Source organism: Elephantulus edwardii, unplaced genomic scaffold (genome assembly GCF_000299155.1).
Source record: "Elephantulus edwardii isolate Elephantulus edwardi_28Jun2011 unplaced genomic scaffold, EleEdw1.0 scaffold00309, whole genome shotgun sequence".
NCBI classification, from domain to species: Eukaryota; Metazoa; Chordata; class Mammalia; order Macroscelidea; family Macroscelididae; genus Elephantulus; species Elephantulus edwardii.
In genome coordinates this window covers 1,439,389-1,465,250 of record NW_006400059.1, presented here as the reverse complement: position 1 = coordinate 1,465,250, position 25,862 = coordinate 1,439,389, and the positions used below count along the sequence as shown (strand labels likewise).

The following is a 25,862-nucleotide window of genomic DNA, read 5'->3' as shown; positions in this document are numbered from 1 at the left end:
GGAGGGACGGCACAGGAGGGGAAGAACCTCTATGAGATGGATCGATTCAGTGACTGGGGTAATCGGGATGGGTGTGTCAGAGGCAGTGTTGTTGGCGCAGGATAGAGCAGGGTTTAGGTCTGTTGTGCATAGGGTCGCTATGAGTCGGAAACGACTCGACAGCACATAACTACAACAACAACAGCTTGAGAAATGCAGAGTGTATTCTTTCCTTTTTATTTTCCAATTCCAGCATTCCGTACATTCCATTATAAGACTTTGCTTTGTTTCCTCAGTTGCCCTTTGGAACTTGTTCAGTTTTTTTACTTCTACAAGTTTTCCCTTTGTTTTGGCTTCTCCATGTTATAGTACAATTTTCAAAGTCTCTTTTGACATTCATTTTGGTTTTTTTCTTTCTTCTTAGTCTTTGTAATGACCTTTTTGCTTTCTTCATAGATACCTTTTATACCATCCCATAACTCATCTGATCTTTGATCATTGATGTTTAATGCTTGAAACCTAGTCTTAAGATCATCTTGAAATTCAGATGGAATTCATACTAAAGATCATATCTTGATTCTTGTGGACTTATTTTCATTTTCCTCAGCCTCAATTTGAACTTGCACTTGAGTAATTGATGGTCTGACCCACAGTAGTCTAGCCTAGTATAAGTATTGCCCTTGCTGATATTGAGCTTCTCCAAAGATTCCTTCCAAAGATGTAGTCAATCTGATCCCTGTGCAGTCCATCAGGTGAGGTTCTTGCATTTATTGCAAATACCTTTTTTAAAAGAGCTAAGCCATAGGATTTTAAATTATTTGCTATGCATCTGAGACTTGAACAATGAATAAGGTTGACCGAAAAAGAATCAATGCCCTTAAGTTTTGGTGTTGGGGAAGAGTACTGAATATCACATAGGTTGCCAAAAGAATAATAGATACATCTTGGAGAAAGTGAAGCTAAGATGCTCTACAGAGGCAAGAATGGTAAAGCTTCATCATACATATTTTGGGCATGTTGCTAGGGGAGGCTATTTCTTAAAAAGGGACATCGTGCTTGGAAAGATGGAGGGTCAGTTAAAGAGAAGAGGACCCTCAACAAGATGAAATGACACAGTGACTGCAACAATGGGCTCATGTATGTCATAAATGATGAAGATGGCACAGGATAGGACAGGTTCCAGGTATGTTTTCATAGGGACAACATGAGTCATATATTTCAACGGCACATAACAACAATGACAACAACTTCTTTCGTATGTTCCCTGGATCTGAGAGGATATAAGCGCTTACCACCACCAATGGATGATCTTCTTGATTATACACCAAGAAGGAATATTATAGTCAAGTTTGTCTCACAATGAGCTTATGGGATAGGCTAGATTTGTCCTTTGGTATTTCCAAGGTTGTAATATTTTATGGAAGCAGACTGGAAAATCATTCTCCCACAGAGAAGCTGGTAGGTTCAACTCACCAAGCTTTAGAATAGTAGCTAAGCACTCAGTCACTGTGCCACCAGAGATCTTTCTTTCTGACAACAGGATTCGTAAAAAGGATTAGAATCAAGAGCTGAAGAAAGAAACTAGATACTGATGGTATCTTTTGAATCTTTACATCAATCTGGACTTGAAGCTTTAATTTTCCAATGAGAAAAGTTAACACATTTAGGTTTTACATAAGATCTTACATGTCACGTTCTGTAATTGGAAGCAGAAGAGTCTGATGGATTCAATATAACACTATTCTCTTTTGAAATGTTGTTGTTGTTGTTACTGTTGATTGTCATTGAGTTGAACACAACTCATAGTGACCCTTGAACATAAGGCCTGACACCATTCTATAATTATCGTCATTTATCAAAGTTCATAGAGTTTTCAGATGCATGTTGTTTGGAAAGTGGATGCCACTCTTGCTTCCAACTTTTGAAATAAAAAATAAAAATTCTATTTTGTTCAATTTCAAGGCAGAGTTGGTGATGTTTTCAGTTTTAATTCAAGCATAAAATAGAGTTTCCCCAAACTGCGCCATTCAGCGTTGTTGTTTGTTGTTGTTAAGTGCTGTTGAGTCAACTGTGACTCATAGTGATGCAATGGGCAACCGCTATGAATCCTGCCCTATATTGAGCCAGTCTCACTGTATCCGATACATCCACCCTCAGTACCCCAGTCTCTGTGTCAATACATCTCACCCAGTATCTTCCTCTCCTGCACTGCTCCTCTATCCATCCAAGCATGTCTTTCTTCAAGGACTGGTTTCTCCTGGCAAATATGTGAGACAAGAGTTCTAAAATCCTTGCCTTTAAGGACCAAACTGGTTTTACCTTTTGCAGAACAGAACTGTTTGTTCTCCTGGAAATCCATGAAATATTCAGTACTCTTCTCCAGCACAATAACCCAAAGGCATTGAATCTTATTCTGTCATCGTTAGTCATTGCCCAGCTATCTGATGCATAGCAGGTAATTGTGAAGACCACTGGATCAGGTGGAGCACTTTAGTCTCTGGTCTGACATCATTGCTCTTCAGAGTAGATGTCCTAACCTATTGACCCTTCCTTGTTGGAACCTCTCTGGCACCTGAAAGCATTGCACCACCCAGTACTCTGAAATATCTGAGTAACTGGACTTTTACCGAAAAATAGCCACAGATATTCAATACTTGTCCATACACTCGAGTGGCACTTGTTGCTATAAATAACATCTTGTAGGTATATTATAGAATGGGATATTCAGATCTAATGCAAAGAAACAGAATGAGTCAGAGGTCAGTTTTATTATGACAAGTTTGGTAATGGGTGGCCCCTCCTAAAGAGATCTCTACATGCTGATCCCTAGAAGCTATTGCTTTACAGGGCAATAGAGTAAATATATTTTCTTACATGACCCCACCCCACTCCCCAAAAATAGTGTAATATATGACCAGTTAATGATCTGATGGGGACAACTTTATCCTGGGTAATCAAAGTAAACTCTAAGTGAACTCACACGACATTTGCAAAAGAGAGGCAAGAGTTTTGAGACAGATACCAAGTAGAGAAATCAGCGTGAACATGGAACAGTAAAGAAATGCAACCACAAGGCAATCTATCTCATCTAGGGTCTTCCTCTCCTACACTGTCCCTCCACCCTTCCAAGCATAATGTTTTTCTCCAAGGACTGTTCTCTCCTGGCAATATTCCCAAAGTGTATCAGACGAAGCTTCAAAACCCTTACTTCCAAGGAAATATTTGTTTTCACCATCTCCAAGACAGGCAAGTTTGTTCTCTAGGCGGTCCATAGAATTTCCAATACTTCGAATCCACCAGATGCTCTGCCGGGGAAGGAGGGGCAATCTCCTCCTGTACCAGTCAGATCTGATTTGACGGTACACGCACACAAAAATAATAAAATTAAAAAAAAATAAATAAAAAAAATTAAAAAAAAAGAATTTCCAATACTGTCCTCCAGCACTACACCTTGAAGGCATTGATTCTTCTTCTGTCATCCTTAGTCATTGTCCGGCTCTTTGAGGTATAGTAAGTAATTGCAAAGAACATGGCCTAGATAAAGTGCACTTTAGTCTCTAGACTGATATCCTTGCTCCTTAGAATTCTGGACAGGTCCTTGACAGCAAATTTTCCCAGTGCAATTCAGCATTTGATTCTCTGCTGATGCCAACAGTGTTGACTGTAGAGCTAAGCAAACTAAAATGTTTAACAACCTCAATCTTTTTTCCATCTATCATAGTGTGACAAATTGGCGTACCTTAAAATTATTTGTTTTACATTGAACTCAATTATATTGAAGACTATAATCCTTGACTTTCTGCAGCAAGTTCTTCGAGTTCTTCTCAGTCTTAGCAAGCAAGGTTGTATCATCTGCATAACATAAATTGTTGATAAGTCTTCCACCAATCTTGATTCCACATTCCTCCTTATAAATCCCACACTCCCAAATGATCTGCACTTCATATAGGCTGGAAAGGTGTGGAGACAGGACACATCTCTGACGTGTTCCTTTCCTGATTTTGAACAATGCTGTGTTTCCTTGCTCTGCTCTGAGATCTGCTTCTTGATCCGAACATAGGTTTCATATGAGCACAATCAAGTTCCTATTATTTTCAAGGCTGGTCACAATTTGTTGTGATCCACAGAGTCAAATGCCTTTGCATAGTCAATGAAACACAAATAAACATTCCTCTAGTACTTTTTTGCTTTCAGCCAAGATCCATCTAACATTGGTGATAATGCTTGTTTTGCCACAGCCCCTGCTAAATCTAGCTTATATATCTGGTAGTTCTCTATTGATGTACTTTTCCAGTTGTTTTTGCATAATCTTCAGCAGGATTTTGCTTGTGTGTGAAATTAGTGAAGTTCTATAATTTTGACAATCTGACAGGTCACTGTTTTGGTTGTTTTTTGGTTTTTGTTTTGGAATGCGAATAAATATGGATCTCTTCCAGTCAGTTGGCCAAGGAGTTGTCCTCCAGATTTCTTGACACAACCTGGTGAGCACATGCAGCACAGCATCTATTGAAATATGTCAGTTGGTATTCCATAAATTTCTGGTGCCTTTTTTTGCCAGTTTCTTCAAAGTGTCCTTACTTCCTCCATTATCATCATTGCCTCTTGATCACACATAGTTTCATGAATTATTCTGTGTCAGCCAACTATTTTTGGTACAATAACTCTTCTATCATCATTTATGCTTCCTGGGTCATTCAATATTCTGCCCACAGCATCCTTAGGAATTGCAGCTCAAAGCTTGAATTTGTTCTTTAGTTCCTTCAGCTTAAGCAATGCCAAGCAAATTTAGCCCTTTTGATTTTCCGACTTCAGCTCTTTGCATATCTCTTTAAACGACTTTTCTTTGTCTTCCTGAGCTGCCTTTTACAATCATCTGTTCAGCTCTTTAACTTCCTCATTTATTACCTTTTCATTGGCTTCTCAGAATTCTAGTGCAATATTCAAAGTCTCTTCTGACATTCATCTCAGTATTTTCTTCCTCCTCTGTCTTTGTAATGATCTTTTACATTCTTCCTTGATGATATTCTTGCTATTCTCCTACAGCTCATCCAGTCTTTGCTCATTTGTTTTTCAGTTCCTTCAGTTTAAGAATGCTGAGCGAGTTCAGCCCTTTTGATTTTCTGACTCCAGCTCCTTGCACATTTCATTGTAGTACTTTGTCTTCCTGCAAGGCCTCAAACCTGTTCTTACGATGGTTTTGAAAGTCATGCGGGATAGACTCAAGGTAAAATTTTGATTCCTGTGGACTTGATTTTATTTTCCTCAGCTTCAGCTTGAACTTGAATATGAGTAGTTGGTAGTCTATTCCACAATCAGCACCTGGCCTCATTTTCACAGCTGATATTGAGCTTCTCCAGCAATTCTTTCCACAAATGTAATCTAACTGATTCCTATGAATACCATGAGGTGAAATCCATGTGTATAGCCTGCATTTATGTTTCTTATAAAATATATTTGCAATGACTAAGTTGTTTATTGTGCAAAATTCTATCATTCTATCTCTGGCTTCATTTCTGTCACCAAGTCCATGTTTTCTAACTGCTGATCCTTCTTCTTTATTCCCAACTTTTGCGTTCCAGTCACCCATTATTATTAATGCATCTTGATTGCATGTTTGATCAAACTCTGACTGCAAATGTTGGTAGAAATCTATTTCCTCCTCTTAGGCTCTGGTTGTTGGTGCATATATTTGGAACAGGGAAGAAGGATCAGTAGGCAGAAAACATGGACTTCAAGACAGAATTAAGACTAGAGACAGAATGATAGAATTTTGCACAATGAATTATTTATTTATTGCAAAACCTTTTACAAGAAACATAAAAACAGACTATACACATGGATTTCACCTGATGGTATGAACAGGAATCAGATCAATTACATCTTTGGAAAGAATTATTGGAGAAGCTCAATATTAGCAGTGAAAACGAGGCCAGGTGCTGATTGTGGAGCAGATCATCAACTACTCATGAAAGTTCAAACTAAAATTAAAAAGGTTAAATCAAATCCACAGGAACAATTTGACCTTGAGTCTATCCCACCTGAATTTCAAAACCATCTCAGGAACAGTTTGAGGCCTTGAACACTAACGAATGAGGACCAGATGAGCTATGGGAGGAGAGACATGATAGAGACAGAGATAGACGAGAGAGAGAGAGAGAGAACCATCCACAAGGAATGTACCAAGAAGCCAAAGCAAAGGGGGAAAAAATCAATATATTAAGGAGTTGAACAGAAGATTCCAGAAGATAATGCAGGAAGACAAAATATTACAATGAAATGTGCAAGCAGCTGGAGTCAGAAAATCAAATGTTGAATTCGTTCAGCATTCTTAAGTTGAAGGAACTGAAAAAACAAATTCAAACCTCAAGTTGCAAAACTTAGAGATTCTTTTGGAAGAATATTAAATGATCCAGGAAGCATTAAAAAAAAGATGGAAAGAGTATACAGAGTCATTGTACCAAAAGGAATTGGTGGACACAGAAGAATTTAATGAAACAATGTATGAGCAAGAGCCTGTGGTGATGAAGGAAGAAGTTCAAGCTGTTCTGAAAGAATTGGAAAAAAAAACAAGACCCCAGGAATTGATGGCATACAGATTGACATATTTCAACAAACAAACTTGCCCTGGATGTGCTCACCAAGTTGTGCCAAGAAATCTGAAGTACAACCACCTGGTCAACTGAGTGGAAGAAATCTATATTTGTTCCATTCCAAAGAAAGGTTATCCAACAAAGTGTAGAAATTATTAAACAGTATCATTTACATCACATGCTAACAAGATTCTGCAGAAGATTATAAAAAAAATTACTGGAACAGCACATCAACAGAGAACTGCCAGAAGTGCAGGCTGGGTTGAGAAGGGATCCTAGTCACGAGGGATATTGGAGCTAATGTCAGATGGATCTTGGCTGAAAGGATTTACCAAAGGCATGTCTGTCTATGTTTCACTGACTATGCAAAGGCATTTGACTGTGTGGACCACAACAAACCATGGTTAACTCTGAGAAGAATGGGAATCTCAGAACAGTTGATCATACTTTTGCAAAACCTATACTTGGACCAGGAGGCAATTGTCAGAACAGAGCAAGGAAACACTGCATGGTTCAAAATTGGGAAGAGTATACTCCAGGGATGTGTCCTATCTCTATACTTTTTCAATCCACATGCAGAATAAATTATCTGGGAAGCTGGGTTCTATGAGGCGAAATGTGGCATCACTTTGGAGGTAGACTCATCAACAATCTGCCTTACGCAGATGGCACAACTCAGCTTGCTGAGGCGGAACTGAAGTGCTTATTACAGAAAGTCAAGGACTATAGCCTTCAATATGGATTGAAGCTCAACATCAAGAAAACAGATTCTCACCACTGGGCCAATTGGCAGCATCATGATAGATGGTGAAGAGACCGAGATTGTTCACAACTTCAGTTTGCTTGGCAATCAATACTCTTGATACCAGCAGCCAGAAAATTAAAAGACAAATTGTATTGGGAAAGTCTGCTGTCAGAGATCTCTCCAAAGTAATGAAGACCAACAATGTCAGTCTGGAAACTAAGATACATGCCTGATACAGGCCATGGTCTTCGCAATTATTTTCTATGCATCGGAGAGTTGGACAATGACTAGGGATGATAGGAGTGTTGATGCCTTGAAGTGGGGTGTTGGAGAAGAGTATTGACTATACTATGGACTGCTAGGAGAGCAAACCATTTCATCCTGAAGAAGGTGGAAGCCAGGCTGCTTCTTGGAGGCAAGGATTCTGAAGCGTCATCTGACAGTTTGGACATGTAGCAAGGCAGAATGAGTCCTTGGAGAGGGACGTCATGCTTTGGAGAATGGAGGGACAGCACAGGAGAGGAAGACCCTCGATGAAATGGATTGATTCAGTCACTGAGGTAATGGGTATAGGTATGTCAGCAGCAATAAGATTGGCAAATGATAGAGCAAGGTATAGGTTTGTTGTACATAGGGTTGCTATGAGTCATGGGCGACTCGATGGCACACAACAACCTTCAAATTGCCAGTAAAACTCTTTACCTAGGCCATCAGAACTCCCTAGTGTGTAAATATATGTTCTAGAAATTCAGAGAGGAGCTTAAATGGAGTCTTGTTTGGGGAACTGCCCTAGAACAAATGAAATGATTGTTATTGCTTATCATTTAGGGCCGGCATTATCCTTACAGTATCCTGAACAGAAAAGAATTCATAGTGAAAGCATCCTTCTAGAGTCTGCTTCCAAGCCTGTCATTGGTCAGTTTTGCCCAATTTGCTAAGGTGGAGTCTGGAGTGGATCAGGTAAAGGCGGGACCAGTATTATGTCCTCATTGTGGGCATTGTGAGGAATTTGGGAAACTAGATCCTGTGGAGTTTCAATCTTCCCAAGCTGTTGCTCTTAACCCTCAAGTCATCTCTGACTTACAGCAGCCTTGCGTATAGCAGAACAAAACATTGTCCAGTTCTGTGTCATTTTCATGATCATCTATGTGCTTGATGCCTTTGTTGTGGCAATTGTGCCAGCCCATCTCATTGAGGGTTTTACTTTCACACTGACCCAAGTTTTTACTTAGAGAAATTGTTGAAATGTTTGGAAACACAAACCAATGAGCTTCGGCATAAAACTTTTGGAAAGTAGAAGCAAACCAAACCAGTAAGTTAGCCAGTATTGCCCATGATAAAATTAACCAAAATAAACAACACTGCTAAAGTTCACTGAAGGAACTTCTACTTTCAATCAAGACTAAACACTCAATACTGGATTTAACCTCAGGCTAGGAAAAAAACATAAAATTATAAGGCTATTATTTCTAAAACACTGGACACACAAAAATGAAAAAATCATACTCCTGAGAGGCAGAAAATAATGACATGAACTTTATAATGCACTTAATTTACTGACTTGAAATAAATTTTAAGTTGAGACTTACGGAAGAAGATCCTAGATAGGAAAATGACAGACTTCCTAAGTCGAGGAGACAGAATTAAGACTTCAGGAAATGTCAAAACAACTATGAGATAGTATCTCACACCAGTCAGAATAGCAAAATTTAACAGAACAGCAAGCAACAAATGCTGTCGAGGTTGTGGAGAAACTGGTACCTTTATTCACTGTTGTTAGAAGTGTAAAATGGTGCAACCACTGTGGAAAGTGGTATGGCACTTTCTCAAAAAGTTGCAAATAGAGATACCATTTGACCCAGCAATTCCACTACTGGGAATACACCCCATAGAGATCATAACCGCCAGCCAAGCAGATATTTGCACACCCATGTTTACTGTGGCTTTGTTCACAATAGCAAGGAGTTGGAAACAACCTAAGTGCCCATCAACAAACGAACGGATAGAGAAGCTGTGGTATTTTCACACATGGAATACTATGCTGCATTGAAAAACAAGGAACGCATGCAATATTATTCAAAATGGGTGAGCCTGGAGAACATTATGCTGAGTGAAATATCTCAGTCACAAAAGGACAAATACTGCATGATGCCACTGTTGTAAAACAGGACTGACCTTGGGGTTGGGGAGAAAGATGGGTTCAATAATATATACTGCATTGAAACAGATGAGGGAGAAAAGTGTTTAAAAGGGGTATGTAATTCAGTATTTTTGTCATGACGAGAGTACAGAGCAAAGGCTGCATAGTGGAGTGGACCTTGGGGGAGGGTTTGTAAAACAATGACAGAATTTTTCTTTTACTTTTCCTAGAGGGGAGTGTACTGGGGGGGGGTGGAGGTTAGGAGGGGAGAAAAGTGCAACAATGAATGAATGGAAATCCAAAGTCTCTGAAAATTCTCAGTGAAATTAATAATAAGTTTAAAAAAATAAAAAAGAAAGAGTTCAGGAAATCAAGACATCTAGGGTTGTAAGGATAGATTGCTAATTAGAAAAGAAATGCCCAGAGGAAGAACCACAAAATCAGAAGTGGATCTTCCTTTAGTATATTTATCATAATGTTAAACTGTATTAAAATGTGTATGTGTGTGAGAAAGAAATGGAGAGAGGAGATAGAATTTCCAAAAGAATTAAAAGAGGCTGGGCTCCATGAGGCGTGGTGTGGCATCAGGATTGGAGGTAGACTCATCAACAATCTGTGTTGTGTAGATGACACAACCCTGCTTGCTGAAGCTGAGGAGGACCTGAAGTGCTTGCTACAGAAGATCAAGGACTGCAGCCTTCAATATTGATTGAGGCTCAACATCAAGAAAACAAAGATTCTCACCACTGGGCTGATTATCAGCTTTATGATAAATAGTAAAGAGATTGAGATGGTTAACAGCTTTTGTTTGGTTGGCTCCACAATCAAAACTCTTGGTACCAGCAGCCAGGAAATCAAGAAATGAATTGCATTGCAAAGTCGGCTGTCAGGGACCTCTCCAGAGCACTAAAGAATGACAATGTCAGTCTGGAGACAAAAGTGCACCTGATCCAGTCCATAGTCTTCACAATTGCTTGTGATGCGTCAGAGAACTGGACAATGACTAGGGATGATAGAAAAAGAATTGATGCCTTTGAGCTGTGGTGCTGGCGAAGAGTGTTAAATATAGCATGGATTTCCAGGAGAACAGAAAGCTTCATCCTAGAGAGAGTGAAGTCAGGCTGCTCCTTGGAGGCAAGGATTCTTAGGCTTCGTATGACATACTTCAGATATGTTGTAAGGAGTGACCAGTCCTTGGAGAGGTTCATCATGCTTGGAAGAGTGGAGGGACAGAGAAAGAGAGGGAGACCATCAATGAGATGGATTGATACAGTGACTGGGGTAATGAGGGTAGATGTGTCAGAGACAGTTAAGTTGGCACAGGACAGAGCAGATTTCAGAGCTGTTGTCCATAGGGTCACTATGTGTCACAAGCGACTCAACAGCACAAAACAAACAGTATTATCACCAAAGGTTCATACTCCTTATATTCTTGATCTCTTATCCCTCTCCATCCCATGCAACCACTGAGATACCTATGTCACTATAAATTAGTGTGAATTTCCTAGAATTTTATATAAATAGAATCACAAAGTATACACTCTCTTATTGCTTTGCTTCTTTCATTCTGCATAATTATTTTTGGATGCAGCCATGTAATGGAACATCAATATCTCACTCAATTTGTATTGTAGCATAGGATTTCATTGTACAGGTTATACCAGGGTTTGTTTACCCATTCACCTATTGGTGAATGTTTGGATTGTTTCTAGCAAGGTCAACAAAAAAGTTGTTACATTCGCATGTATATCTTTGTATAAACATATGCTCTTGCTTTTCTCAGATAAACATCTAGTAGGCATATGATTAAGTTTTTTAAGAAACTGCCGAAAATTTTCCCAAGGTGTTTACATAATTTAATTTAACATTCCATTCAACAACGTGTAAAAGTTTCAGTTCATCCATGTTTTCATACTTATTATGTTGTTGTTATTGTTGTTGTTGTTAAGTGCTGTCAAGTCGTAGACGACTCATAGTGACCCTATGAATGAAAGACCTGAACACTTGTATAACTTTCATTGTTTCTCCGCATTTATAGAGTTTACAAAGGCAAGCTATTTCGGAAGTAGATGTCACTCCTGCTTCCAAGATTGTTTTAATCAGGAAGCATCACCAAACACTGTCCACCACCAGCAACCATTATCTCATTTGACCCATCAGGGTCACAGCATTTAGCATTACAGCAACCACAAGTGACCTCTGTATAGTAAATGGACAGATAACTGCTATAACATATAGAAGAATGTTTGACCAAAAACAATTAAACCCAGGCCCAAGGGTCAACTCACACCTGATGGAGAGTAAACATTCCATCCTTATCCTCATCAGAACCAGAAAACAAACCTCTGTAGAATCCTGCTGCTCCAGGCAGATAGGATGCATAGTGATATCTCTTTGGAGTTTAATTTTCATTCTTTTGAAGAAGAACATCATACTTAGAAAGGTAAAAGGTCAGTACAAGAGAGGAAGGCTCCGGATGAAACATGGGTTGACATAGTGACTATGTCAATAAGATCAGATTTGTCAGATAGGGTGAGGTTAGTTCAGGACAGGACAATGTTCATAGTCATTATGCATACGGTCACTATAAGTCATAGACAACTTGATGGCACATACAACAACAATTCGCCACCTACATATTTTCATTATAAAGTGTCTTTTCAAGTAATTTGTTTATCTTTAAAATTTTAATGTGCAAAGACAATTTGAGAGGAAGAAAATTAATTTTTTCAACAAATAGTGCTAGAGCAATTAGATTTTTTTAAAAACAATTGAATATTAATACAAAAGAAGGAAGTAAAAACTGAAAGAAGGAGGGAAGGAGAGAAAGTAAGAAAGAATTTTCTTTATCATTCTTAGTCTAAATATAATTGACTCAAAATGGATTTTAAGACTAAATGTAAAATGTAGCAATTTTTAGAAGAAAGCATAAGAGAAGAACTTAAGGTTAAACAAAGATTTCTTAGACATAATACAAAAAGCCCAAAACAAATTGGAAAGGGTATTTCACCAAAATTTAAAACTTGTCTTCAAAAAGCATTATTAAGAGAATGAAAACACAAGCCATATTCTGGAAGAAAATGTTTTCAAAGTATATATTTGATAAAGGATCACTATGCAGAGAACTCTCAAAACTCAGTAATAAATATTATCACAAACACAGTATGCTACCATTTAGATTTACTTACCTAGTACATAATGTTTGGCAAGAAAAGAACATTCTCTGAATCTAAGGCACAGAGTAGGAGTAGGTGCATTTTAAAGGACAGAGGAGTTGAAATAATTTGCTGATGTTAAAAGAGAAAACATGGACTGAGGCAGAAGAGGGGCACAGATTGCATGCAGAAAAATATTTTGAGATATTTCCTGGTCAGACAGAGAATATTTCAAAAGCAGATTGACCTGTAGTTCAGCACTTTTCACAAAAGTCAAGATGTGGGAACAATTGAAATGTCCATCAACAGATAAATGAATATGTAATAATTACAGACAATGGAATATTTCTCAACCCAAAAGAGAAATCAATTTCTGGCTTATGACACAACATGGAAAAATCTTGACGTCTCCATGCTGAGCAAAATAAAATTAATATCAAAATTATAATTGATACATAATCTCAGTTACAGGAGATAACAAATATAAGTGGAGCTCTGTTGGCCTAGTGGTAAAAATCTTCACTGCAATCCCCAAGGTAAGCAGTTCGAATCCTTCAGTTCGTCTGTGGAAGAAGGATGGGCAATCTTCTCTGGTGTGGATTACTGGCTCTGAAAACCACCAGAGTGTGAGCTATGAGTGGGTTCTGACTCAATGGTACACAACAAAGACTACAAATGATTATCAGGGACTGACTCATAGCTGACCTTCCAGCAGGTTTTCCAAGGCTATAAGATTGCAGACTAAGAGATTGTCTGTCTTTCTCCTAAAGAGCTATGGGTAGATTTAAACCACCAAAGAGGCATGGCTCTTGAGCTCACAGCACACCATTCTATGGATTACACCAGCAAAAAGCTCAGGAAGAAAGAAAAGGGAATTTTTGCTTAAGGAAAATTGAGTTTCTTTTTAATGTCAGTAGAATAATTTTGAAAGAAATAGTGAGGATGGTTGCACCACTTTAATGAGGTCGTAAATATCATTGAATATACATGTAGAAACTGTTGGGTTGATGCATGTTTGTTCATATAATTTTACCAAACTTAAAAATAATATAGAAGAAAATAAGCAGACCTGTTTTCTTTACAGTAAGTTTTAAGAGCATGGAGCAAGCATAATGGAATAATTTTGAAAATGGTAGAGAATCTGTTTGGATACTATGGTATCCATATAGATGTTAAGAATTAAAAGGTGGAGAAATTGGCAAAAACCAAGTATATGCAGTAGAGGGAAATTGTGAGTCACAGTTCACCAGACAGTTCCTTTTTCCTGACTGAACGTCACCTACCCACTCACCAATTTGAGAATCGACAATCCTTTGAAGACCAGTTCAAGCGCCTGGCTTCCCACCCTCACTCCCACTCACCCCTACAAATGCTTCGGAGATGCAATTGGAGAGATTGTGGTCACTTATGAAACAGGACTAATAATAGCTACCGTCTCAAGGACAGAAATAAGATAACCAAAGGAAAACACATAATGATTCCTGAAACCCCCAGAGTGTAATAAATATTGGTTTCTTCTTTCCTTTTCCTCATCTCATAATCAAAGTAAAGGCAAATTGAACTGTTGGCCTCAGCTCAGAGATTTTTAAAATGCAGAGCTCCTATGCTAAACTGAACTTCATTAAAAGTTCCTAAGTTGAGCACAGAAAGTTTTTAAAGACCTTGGATCCAGACTTTGTTGTCGTTATTGCCATATATGGTAGAGAGTGGAAAAACAGAAAGAAAAATGTCCCACGCTCCAGAACAAGTTGTCAGGCTCTGGTGAAAATCAGTAGGTTGATAATCTTTGCATATTGTCTAATGTTGCTGTTGTTGCCCACTATTGAGTCCCTTTGCACTCATAATGAACCTATGAACAACAAAACAAAACCTTAGTGCTGTCTTGTACCTATCTCACAACCACTGCTATGTCTCAACTCATTGTTGTAATCAGTGTCACTCCTTCTCATTGAGAGCTTTCTAAAAAAAAAAAACACCTCTACTAGTTTATTTACAAAACTCGAATACATTGTTTTCAAGAATAAATATTTTCAATTTCCCTCACCTCACAACCCATCATAACACAATGATTAATTAATTCCCGCCGCCCCCTGCACAGGGTTTTCTTTTTATTTGACCCTCTACTTTATTAAGTATGATATCCTCATCCTGGGATTGGTCTCTCCTAACAACAAGTCCAAAATATGTAAGGTAAAATCTTACCATCCTTGCTTCCAAGGAGTATTCTGGTTTTGCTTTTTCCAAAACAAATTTACTTGTTCTTCTGGTAGTCCTAGTATATCTAATATTTTTTCACCAACATCGTCATCATTCAAATACATCAATTCTTATTGAAAATTCTTTATTCACTGTCTAGCTTTCACAAGTACACAAGGCAATTGAAAATACCATGGCTTAGGTTAAATGCACCTTAGTTCTTAATAATGGCTTTGCTCATGAACACTTTAAAGAGATCTTTTGCATGAGATTTTGTCCAATGTAATACATGGTTTGATTTGTTAATTGCTGCTTCTATAGTCATTGACTGTGGTTTCAAGTAAAATTAAAACAACCTTTGCCACTTCAATTTTTTTCCTTTATTGCTATATTGCTTCAGTTGGGAGAACTATTGTTTTCTTTATGTTGAAGTATAACTTTCTATGAGGGAAAACATTTGTGTTGCCCCTTTGGCTTGTTCAATCACTTGCCTTAAAGTATTCTTGGTCTTTACGATTTTCCTAGCCCACTCCTTCTGAGAGAAAGAAGCCTTAATTCCATGATGGATAAATTTGAGAGCAAGAGTTCTCGGAGGGTTTTTACCTCTCAGTTTTTCTTTTATCCTTCTGTCTTTTCAGAATAGATATCTATTCCGCTGCTAATGGGCATTTCCATCAACAAGTATGGTTGTCCAGTGATGCTTACTGCCAAATATTCTTAATATACAGTGGCAGGAGGCCCACGTGATCAAAATCCAAGGAACATTCCACCATATTAGCTTTACTGGGACAGTAAATTCCATTTGCTTAAATACTCTACTTAATTACTTAATTAGTTGGCTCAGAGCTTGGGATAGGAACATATGCGCCATTTACTGAGACTCCCTAAAATTCCACCATGATATGCATTCTGTCTTCTATTCTAGAATAAGTCTTCCAATGTTAATTTGGACATCAATGTAAGCAATTTGGAACTCTAATTCTCAAGCAATTTTTCTTCTTTTTAAAATGATATTATTTTAATGTTATAAAAGTGAAATGATCAAGATTTTTATTTTTATTTATTTATTTTTTTTAATCAAGATTTTTAAAAGCTTGTTTGTATTTTGGGCAGACTTAGCTCTATACTTTTCAGATGTGTTTGTGACATAATTCACTTTAGAATGGAAACTTCAAGACTCTTATTATTTCCCCTAAGAGTTCTCATAAAGGAGATAGAAGACAAGAATTTTCATAAAATGATGTTAATTAACAGGCCCTTACTTGAATGTAGCAACACAGTGTACATGAATGATCATATGAAACACAATATGAAGGAAGGAATGTGTGAAAAACAATATACATGAATGAAACACAATGTATGTTAATTTTGTATGCAGACCAATATAATTGTTTTAAAGCATGTCCATTATTTTGTTATAAAATGTAACACATTTTTATTGTAGAATTACCAGGATACAAAGCTATTTCATTGGTAGCCAACTGATTATTTCTGTAAATAAAGTTTTATTGGAACAGAACCATATTTATTTATTTTACCTGTGGCTATGACTATAAAGCAAAAAAATATATTATCTGACTTTTCCCACAAAATTTACTGAACATTATTGTAAAAAAATGTTCAGTTAACTCTGTGTGTTTGTGTGTGTGTGTGTGTGTGTGTACGCACGGGTGCGCTCGTGTGTGTAGGGTAAAAATTTATAGAGCAAATGTTGTTGTTGTTGTGTGCCATAGGGTCAGAACCAACCCATAGCTGACCCTCTGGTGGGTTTTCAGAGGCAGTTAATGAATTGCCCATCCTTCTCCCAAGAAGCAGCTGGTGGCCTTGAACCATTGTCTTCAGGATTTTAGTGCAACTTCTTGCCGCTTGGCCACTATAATTGCAGAATAATTTTATCCATGTAAATGTATTTTTTGAAACATGTTTCCCAAAATTAAATTTCTTGGTTAAAAGTAAAAAACCAGTTAGAATTCGTTTTTCAGACACTATGGCCATGTGTGTCTAGAAGTCATATAAGAATAGGTCACCGAAATTTGATATCATTAAAAACCCTATGTACAGCAGAGCACACTTAAAGTAGACTAACAGATATGGCAACTGATGCTGAGCCCTCAAATTTGGAACACAAAGAAGGAGGAACAGGTTTAAGAAGAAACTAACTGGTACATGGAATGTGAGAAGTATGAATGTGGGAAAACTAGATAATGTTAAGAAAGAAATGGAATACATAAATATTGAGAGGGCAAAACCAACTTTCTCCTTGGAAGCAAGGATTTTGAAGCTCCATCTCACATACTTTGGGCATGTAACCAGGGGAGACCAGTCTCTGGAGAAGGACATAATGTTGAAGGGTGGAGGACAGGAAGACCCCAGATAAGGTGGATTTTTACAGTAACTGGAACAATGGGGGTAGGTGTGTTGGATTTAGTGAGACTGGCTCAGGACAGGGCAGACTTTAGTGCTGCTGTATATGGGGTCACTATGGGTCTCAGGCAACTCGACGGAATATTAACAACAACAACAAAGTCATTTTATGTAACAGAATAATACACATATCAATAATCATACCAAATTTACACTGAATTAATTTTGCACCTTGACTATGAATCTACACAAAAGCAATGGCAAAGTTTAATACTCATATGTACTGTGGACAGAAAGTCCTTTTGCTTGTAAATATTTAGGCCTATTATCTTGTAGAAAATTTTTAAAGAGGGAAAAAATAGTAAATGAAAACCTGTTCTCCTTACCTGGTGAGTATTTTATTTCATAGATTTAGTGACGAATGAAGGAATAGCCTGTGAGCAGGCTGATAAGGAATCCAAAATAAGTTTTGGTATAGGAAGTCAGATATTTTGTTTGTTGACTGTAAGATCTTTGACATTCATCAGATAAAATAAAAGGACAAATAAGTCTAGATAGCTTTCTTAAAAATATATGACTTAACATGTTAAACTCAAAATTTAAAAAAAAAAGAATATAGAAAATGATAAAATGAAGAAAGAAGCAAAGATATTTGCTTGATGAGGAAAAAAATACCTTAATGTCATGACATCTAAAAAAGGTTCTTCAGAGAAAATTAGTTTTTCGCTTAACAATTTATGTATTTTGCTGTTGCTTCATGACATAAGTTACCACTGCCTCAATGTAACAATACTCTTCGCATTTCCTCTCTGGATTTCCAGTCTTCTTTCATCCTATTTTCATGTCCCCTTCTTCCTTCTCACCTTAATTTTGGAGTAAAGACAGCTCTTGAAGTCTTATGTGGTTGATGGTTCTGAATATTACATTCCTCACATATTATTGTTCATTTTCTAGATCTGTTTATTGTTTGACAGAAAGGGTATTCCCAGGGGTGATTTCAGTTCCAGGGTGGAGGAGTTTGTGGTATTTTTGAAGGGTCACAGTCTCAGGGGTTTATCAGTCTCTATCAGATCAGATCAGATCAGATCAGATCAGATCAGAAGATTGTGCTCATTCAAAACTGTACTTGGACTGGGAAGCAATCATCCAAATAACAAAGCAAGGAAATACTGCATGGTTCAAATTCAAGAAACATGTATGCCAGGGATGCATCTTATCTCCATACCTTTTCAATCTCTATGTGGAGCAGTTCATCTGGAAGGCTGGCCTCTATGAGGAGGAATGTGGCATCAGGATTGGAGAAAGATTCATCAATAGTCTGAATTGTACAGATGACAAAACCTTGCTTGCCAAAACTGAGGAGGACCCGAAACATTTCCTCTAGAAGGTCAAGAACTGCAGCCTTCAATATAGATTGAAGCTCAACATCAAGAAAACAAAGATTCTCACCACTGGGCCAATTGGCAGCATCATGATAGACATTAAAGAGATTGGGATTTGTTAACAGCTTCCGCTTGCTTGGCTCCACAATCAACACTCTTAGTACCAATAACCAGGAAATCAAAAGAAGAATTGCTTTGGGAAAATCTGCTACTGGGAAATTCTCCACAGTACCGAAGAAGAACAATATCAGTCTAGAAACTAAGGTGTGCCTGATCCAGGCCATGGTCTTTGCAATTAACAGCTATGCATCAGAAAGCTGGACAATGACTAATGATAATAGAAGAAACGATGTCTTTGAGCTGTGATGCTGGAGAAGAGTACCATGGACTGTTAGGAGAACAAAAAGATACATCCGGGAGAGTGAAACCAGGCTCCTCCTTGGAGGCAAGGATTTTGAAGTTCTGTCACACATACTTTGGGCATGTTGCAAGAAGTCCTTGGAGAGAGACATCATGCTTGGAAGGATAGAGGGAGAGGCACAAAAGAAGAAGACCCTGGATGAGAAGGATTGACTCAGTGCCTGAGGAATCGGTGTAGTTGTGTCAGAGACAATGAAGTTGGCTCAAAATAGAGAAGGGTTCAGAGCTGTTGTTCAGAATGTCACAAGCAACTCAATGACACATAACAAAAAACAATATCAGATTAGTAACCTTAGACTTTGTCAGTTAATCTTAATTGATCAGAATTGTACCTTATGAATATCTTTGCCATATTACTAAGTGACCACAAGAATGTCTATCTTTTCTAGGCTTCTCTTTCTAATCTGTAAGAGGAGAGAATTACCTAAAAATTTCCATTATTGATGCTAATTGTCATCCTGATAGTTAGTCAATGAGTACTTTCCTTAACAAGTTTTGATTATGTCTGAGACCCTGCACACCTTAGGAGATATGAGAAGTACTGGCAAAGCCCTGTCAGGGAATTCAAGTTTCCATTCCATCTCTGCCCCAGTTGACTCAACCTCTCAGTGTTTTGCTTTTGTAAATGAGAAGGCTTGACAGATAAATTCTGAATTTCCTTCAAATGAACCATTTTGATCCAGTGGATAAAGTGTTTCCTGGAAGGCCATGAAAGCTTCTGTGGAAATTCAAGGGACAGTTTCACACCTAGATTTACAGAGGGCAAGGAACAGAGAGCTATGTGGAGGATTCATGCTACTGCTGAATAAATTATTAATAAAGCAAAGAATGACCCTACAGAGACTATCAATTCATCCAGGGAATTAAGAACATGTCTTCTGATTCAGTATTTAAAACCCAGGAAAGGTGTTCTAAGTTCAGCCAGATTCTAATGTGTGCATTATTCTCTTTCTGAATGCATCTTTTCATGATAGTTGCTTCTCTCCACCCCAAAATATATTTCTTTTTTAATCCCATTTTCAAGATTATACAAAAGTCTTGAAAAAAGACCCTGGCATCCTCAGTCATTGGTAATGTCATGACCATTGTATAGAGGGAGCATTACGCCTTCATGAAAGCCAAAGATCAATAAGCGTGGCAAGAGGATCATTTCAAACTGGCCAAAGTCAATAAGAAGTGGGAAAAGTCTGACTTTAAACAATGTTGGCAATAGGATTAGGCAATATGCTTAGGCAGCATTTTCAGGTGGCTGAACAATTCAAACATCCACAATAGATTCTGAAGGGAAGCCAATCATCCGAGATGACCTAGCCATGCAACCTCAGCAACAATGAGTCCTAACTAATCTCTGTGGCTTTCAGCCTCGATGGATTCAGCCCCAAACCCCTGGCAAACTCGTGTCCAGTGGAACTAATGTTGCCCAGTCCTGCATCATCCCCATGATTGCTTTTAGATCCTACCATTAATTCTGCTCTATATTGATAATGGCTTATTTAATTAATTAGTTAATTAATTCTGCCTACATTGAGGTAACTTTGATCCACTCCTTAAAATTTTGATAAAGAAATTATCCTTAACTTCTGAAGAGAATTTAGGTTCAAAAGTGAGCATCATGGTTTTATTTAAACTGGCCAAATAAATAAATGAAAACAAACTGAAACACTAAGTATAAATTAATGGGAAAGTAAACTATATTAAGTTAGTCTGGGACTAAGGTACGCCTGATCCAGGTCATGGTCTTCACAATTACTTGCTATGCATCAGAGAGCTGGATAATGACTAGGAATGACAGAAGGAGAATTGATGCCTTTGCGCTGTGGTGCTGGAGAAGAGTATTGAATATACCATGGACTGTTAAGAGAACAAACAAGTTCATCCTAGAGAGAGTGAAAGGAGGCTAGTGCTTGGAGGCAAGGATTCTAAAGCTTCATCTGACATACTTTGGACATGTTGCAAGGCAGAACCAGTCCATGGACAGTGACGTCATGCTTGGTAGGGTGAAGGGACAGTGGAAGAGAGGAAGATCCTCAATGAGATGAATTGAGTGACTGGGGTAATGGGGATAGGTATGTCAGAGACAATAAGATTGACACAGTATCATAGAGCAGGGTTTAGGGCTGTTGTACATAGGGTCACTATGAGTTGCAAGCAACTCAATAACACATAACAACAACCTAAGATGAAATAATATTGCTATATGCCATCTAGTCAGAACCAACTCATAATTGACACTCCAGTAAGTTTTTAGAGGCTATTAAATTACCTAGGAGGAGATTTTCTATCTATCTCCTGCTGAACATCAGGTAGATTTGTACCATGTGCCTTTCGGATGGCAATACAGCCATCAAAATTAAATAGTAAGCAACATTATATAGTAATAAATAGCCATTAATACGATGAGATGGATTGACACAGTAACTGGGGTAATGTGGCCAGGTGTGTCAAAGACAGTGAAATTGGCTCAGGATAATACACGGTTCAGAGCTATTGTTCATGGGGTCGCTATGAGTTGAAGCTGACTCAACAGCACCTAACAACAACAAACAATACTATATACACAAAAATTATATGATATAGTGGCTAAATATTTATGACATAATGATAGGTAAGTTCCATGCAGGAGCCCTGGGTTTGTTTCTCAGCCAACACCCTCCGTACTCAGTCAGCACTCCTCTGTCAGTGGTGCTTCGCATGTGTTACGATGCTGGAGAGATTTCAGTGGAGGTCCCAGGCTAACAGGGTCTCAAGAGAAAGACCCGTCAATCTGCTATTCAAAAAAATCAACCAGCAAAGCTTTTGCAGATCATGACAATGCAATCTGCAACTGCTCACAGGGATGGTACACTACCAGGTAATAATTCTGTTCCATCGTGCATGGGGTGACCATGGGCACCGTACTTAGCAACAACTAAGCAGAAAAAAAATGTTACAGATTCTATATAACTCACTAATTCACGGCCACTGAGCCCATTCTGACTCATAGTCACCTACCATTTGTTGCCAATCTCCATAGAAAAACACTGCTTAGTAGCAGTTGGTGGATTGGAATTGATGAGCTTTCAACCAACAGACCAGTGCATTACAAACTATGCCACAAGGTCTCCTTCTACCTAACAAGCACGTACAAGCTTCTGAGAGAATAAAAAGTTTAAAAACTTGATGAAAATTTTCTAAAACATTAACAGCTGATATATTTAGGCATTGAAACGATGTGTATTTTCCCAAGTTTGTAGTTTTCATTTCTTCTTTAGTAAACATGCATTATTTTTAGAATGAAAAATCATTTTCAGCCTGAAATAGTTTTTAAGGGACAGAGAAGAAGTAGCAAGAATAAGTAGAATGCCATGTGTCATCATGGCAAAGAGCCTGAGTTCTGAGTGCATACTGCCTGCTTAAAATCTTGGCTCCACAACTCTCTCCCTCCCTGAACTTGGGCAAGTTATTCAACCTTCCCTTGACCTATCCTCACCTGTAAAATGAGAGAGAGAAAAACCCCTACTAACTGGACTAGTATGAGCATTAGTAGGTAATTCAGTAGTGTTTAGCTCTGATAAGTGTTAAACTTGATAAGTGTTTAACACTTAAGCACTTTAAGCATATCCAATACTCCAGGGCCTCAAAGAAAGAGAATCAAGAAGAGGGGAGAGAAACATCAAGCCCTGAAGCCTCAGGAACAAGTAACTCCAAGCTGTGCTCTCTGGAGGCAAATTTTCCAGAGGCAGAATCAATCTCAATAATTTTTATTAATACTTTTTTCATATTCCCCTCAAGATAGGCAGCATGTTCACTTTACGAGTGATTTCTGAATGTACCAGTCATAATTTATTGTGGAAAAAAAAAAAGTACTTTTGGTTGTAAAAACAAGTCTAACAACTATGTTAATACGATTCTCAGAAAACACTTTAAGATAAAATGACCTCGTAAAAATATAGTTTATAGTGCTAACACACAGTAGTTCATTTGAAAATAAAAGGAATTGATGCAATCATATTTTCCTGCCAAACATCTCTTCCAACAACAGTGAAAACAAAAGCTGATCGCTTCTACTGCACTCAGGAGTCTTCTTTCTGTGCAATTACACCATCTAAATCTGACTAAAACAAAGTGACTGATAACCAGTCTTGCATCGTGGCCAAAACTGGTTTTCAGGAAATATCTGTTGACAAGACATGCAGTTCTAACATTTTAGTTCTTATTGCTTACCAATATTTATCATGAAAAATATTAATTTTGTTAAGATTGCATAATGTTAAACCCCCTTTACCGTCTGGATCATAAAGATCATCTTGATAAAAAGTGATCAGGGAAACCAATTGCCTGAGGAGTCAGGTTCATAGCAACCCTGGAAAGAGCAAGAAAGCTGACTGCAGCTTCTTTCCACCACAGAACAGCTGCACCAGCTCCTTGATCAGGGACAGATAGGTTGAGATTCGCCTCTGACACACTCCCAAAATGTGGTATTGGATTTCCCTGATGGAGGGCGGGGCGGATGGTAGAAATATGTCTTTCAATCCCTTCAGGCAGTCTTTATCTTAACTTTTAACCTAAGGTTTCTTAATCACTTGACGGTCCTCAAAATAAGACCCTGCTTCTGTTGAACTTCTGTTTGGTTTTGGTAACTTTTCTCTTTCAATTGATGGTTCTCTCGCTCTACAGAAAATATGTCTGCTTGGTGGTACCCTCCAGTCCACCACGCCTCATAACGACTTTGTGAGAACAGATGGAAAGCTTGCTCTCCCCTGCGCCCTCCTCAGGATCTCGGTTACGCTCAAGTCCCTAGTAGCAGGCACTGCGCCTGCTTAGGATAAAGGGAAAGCTTTTAATCTTGGAGTTTCACAGCCTTAGATTTTAATATCGCTGAGAACTGACGAGCTGTATCCACTTCAGTCATTTAACCTTATTTGATGTCATTTGTTTTGCCTATAAAGCAAGCAGGGACAGATAATCTACACATCGTTTGCAAGGTTAAAAAGGAGCTAAATGAGACAATAGATGCTAATGAACCTTTAGCCAATTTGCTGAAAGCTCTTATCTCCACTGCCTCCCTGGACTCTTTTCTGGGTTCTGCTATCATCCTACAAATCCTAATATTACCTGGTATTGCCCTCCAGTCCCCTGCTTTTGCTTCACAGAACAGAAGACATTATTCTCCTGTATTTCTCCTTAATTTAGAAGAACACTGAGTTCTAAGTTAACTTTGACCCCCTCCAAAAATTCAGGGGACCTGGAAAAGTAGATGAATTGGTGATGACTCCTACCTCTTAGTGGGCGCTAAGAAAAGATGCCCTCGCTTGGGGTGGAGGTAAGAGCAGGGGGGGTTCCCATCACGCCCTCCTCTCTATCCCTCCGTTTAACACTCTGGTCTAGACTTTTCTCACCTCCTTCTTTGGGTCCACAAGGATTCAACTGATCACTTCCTCTCTCTAAATCGAGCTTCCACCATTAAGTGCCCACACTCGGACTTCCCCAAGATCCTGGAATCTGCCGGGGGCCCCCACCCAGCAATGGAAAGGCGAGAGAAGAAAAAGAAGGTGCGCACGTGAGATGCCGCAGGTCCATCCCCACTGAAGCCCGGCGCAACCTGAATTTTGCCACTCGCCTCCAGCTCCGGTTTGCAAGCTTCCCCACTAGCGGAAAGCTTGGAGCTCGCCAAGGAGGTACGCGGGACCGGAGGAGTGGAGGTGGCATTCTACCTGTGGCATCCTGACTTGCCCACTTGGGGTCCCCACCTCCATGCCTGCCAGCAGCCCCAGGGAGCGCCTAAGCCGCGCTCCTGACCACCGGCGGCACTGTGCGCTCTGCGCTCGCAGTGTGCGCCCGGCGCTCCAGGACGAAGGTACTCCGAGCCCCCGCGCGCTTCACTCCGCCCGGGGGAGAAAACGCTCTACCTGTGGAAGTAATGTACGCAGAACAGGCCCAAGAGCATGGTCCCGGGCGTGCCGAAAGAGAAGGAGGACTGCTGAATGAGGATGGCCAGGGGCACCGCAAAGGCGGGCAGCTCCTGCAGGAACCAAGCAGCACCGGCCGACAGGCGGACACTGGCAGGCATCAGACTCTCCAAATACTTCCCGTAGCCCGCGGGCTCCCCTTTGTACAGGACCAGTGCCCCTAGGACAGCCAAACAGGCGCTGCCGGCCAGCACCGGGGTCTCCAGACACCCAACTGGCATTTTGCTGTGCTCCTCGACGGTCACCACCACTCAAGCTGAGAAAATCTGTCTCTTATGGCCCCTTTATAGAGAGCAAGACACCACCCAGTGTCCGCCCCTTTGGCCTCGGCTCCCGCCCTCCATCCTGCCTCCCACCTCGCCGCCGACCAGCCCTGCAGAGGTGGCGTCCCTTACCGCAGGGCAGGCGCCTCGGGAGATAGTGCAAGCGGAGGAGCGAGGAGGGCTGTGTGCTGCTTAATGTTGGTCCGGAGTCCGCGTGCGTTCAGCCGGCCCAGCCTCACAGATGACCTCGTAACTTGTCTTCCACCGGTTCTTTTAATGACTGGTTCTTTGCCCATCAACCTTTGGTGCTTCAACTTCTAGTATTTAAAACACAGAGAGAAAGTCATAGAGATGATTTAGCTGTGATCTTTCTTCCAGCTCAATACATACTTTGTGTATGATCACCATGCAACTCCTACCCTCGAACCACCCCACGTCTAGACCTCTCCAGCCCTCCCGTTCTCTGTCTGCCTGGGGCAAGGACCCAGTAAAGAAGGTAATCAGAGGCATACTTGTCATCCATTTGTAGTTTTACAGAGCACTCTGTAAAAAAAAAAAATTGTGTTTAAAAGTCCAGGTGCGGAGGACATTATGCTGAGTGAGGTATCTCAGTCACAAAGGGACAAATGCTATATGGTGCCACTGTTGTAGAATGAGGCTGGCATTGGGGTGGGGGTAAG

At 39.3% G+C, this 25,862-nt stretch overlaps 1 protein-coding gene across 1 annotated transcript in view; it reads right to left on the bottom strand.

The window, feature by feature from the left end:
- The window catches only part of LOC102871339 (3-oxo-5-alpha-steroid 4-dehydrogenase 2-like), a 114,638-nt gene extending 89,498 nt beyond the window's left edge, over positions 1 to 25,140 (bottom strand). Inside the window, exon 1 of the mRNA XM_006901131.1 lies at positions 24,860 to 25,140. Within this exon, the coding sequence (XP_006901193.1) occupies positions 24,860 to 25,140 (281 nt within the window). The remainder of the gene's footprint in view (positions 1 to 24,859) is intronic.
- Positions 25,141 to 25,862: the final 722 nt, after the last annotated feature.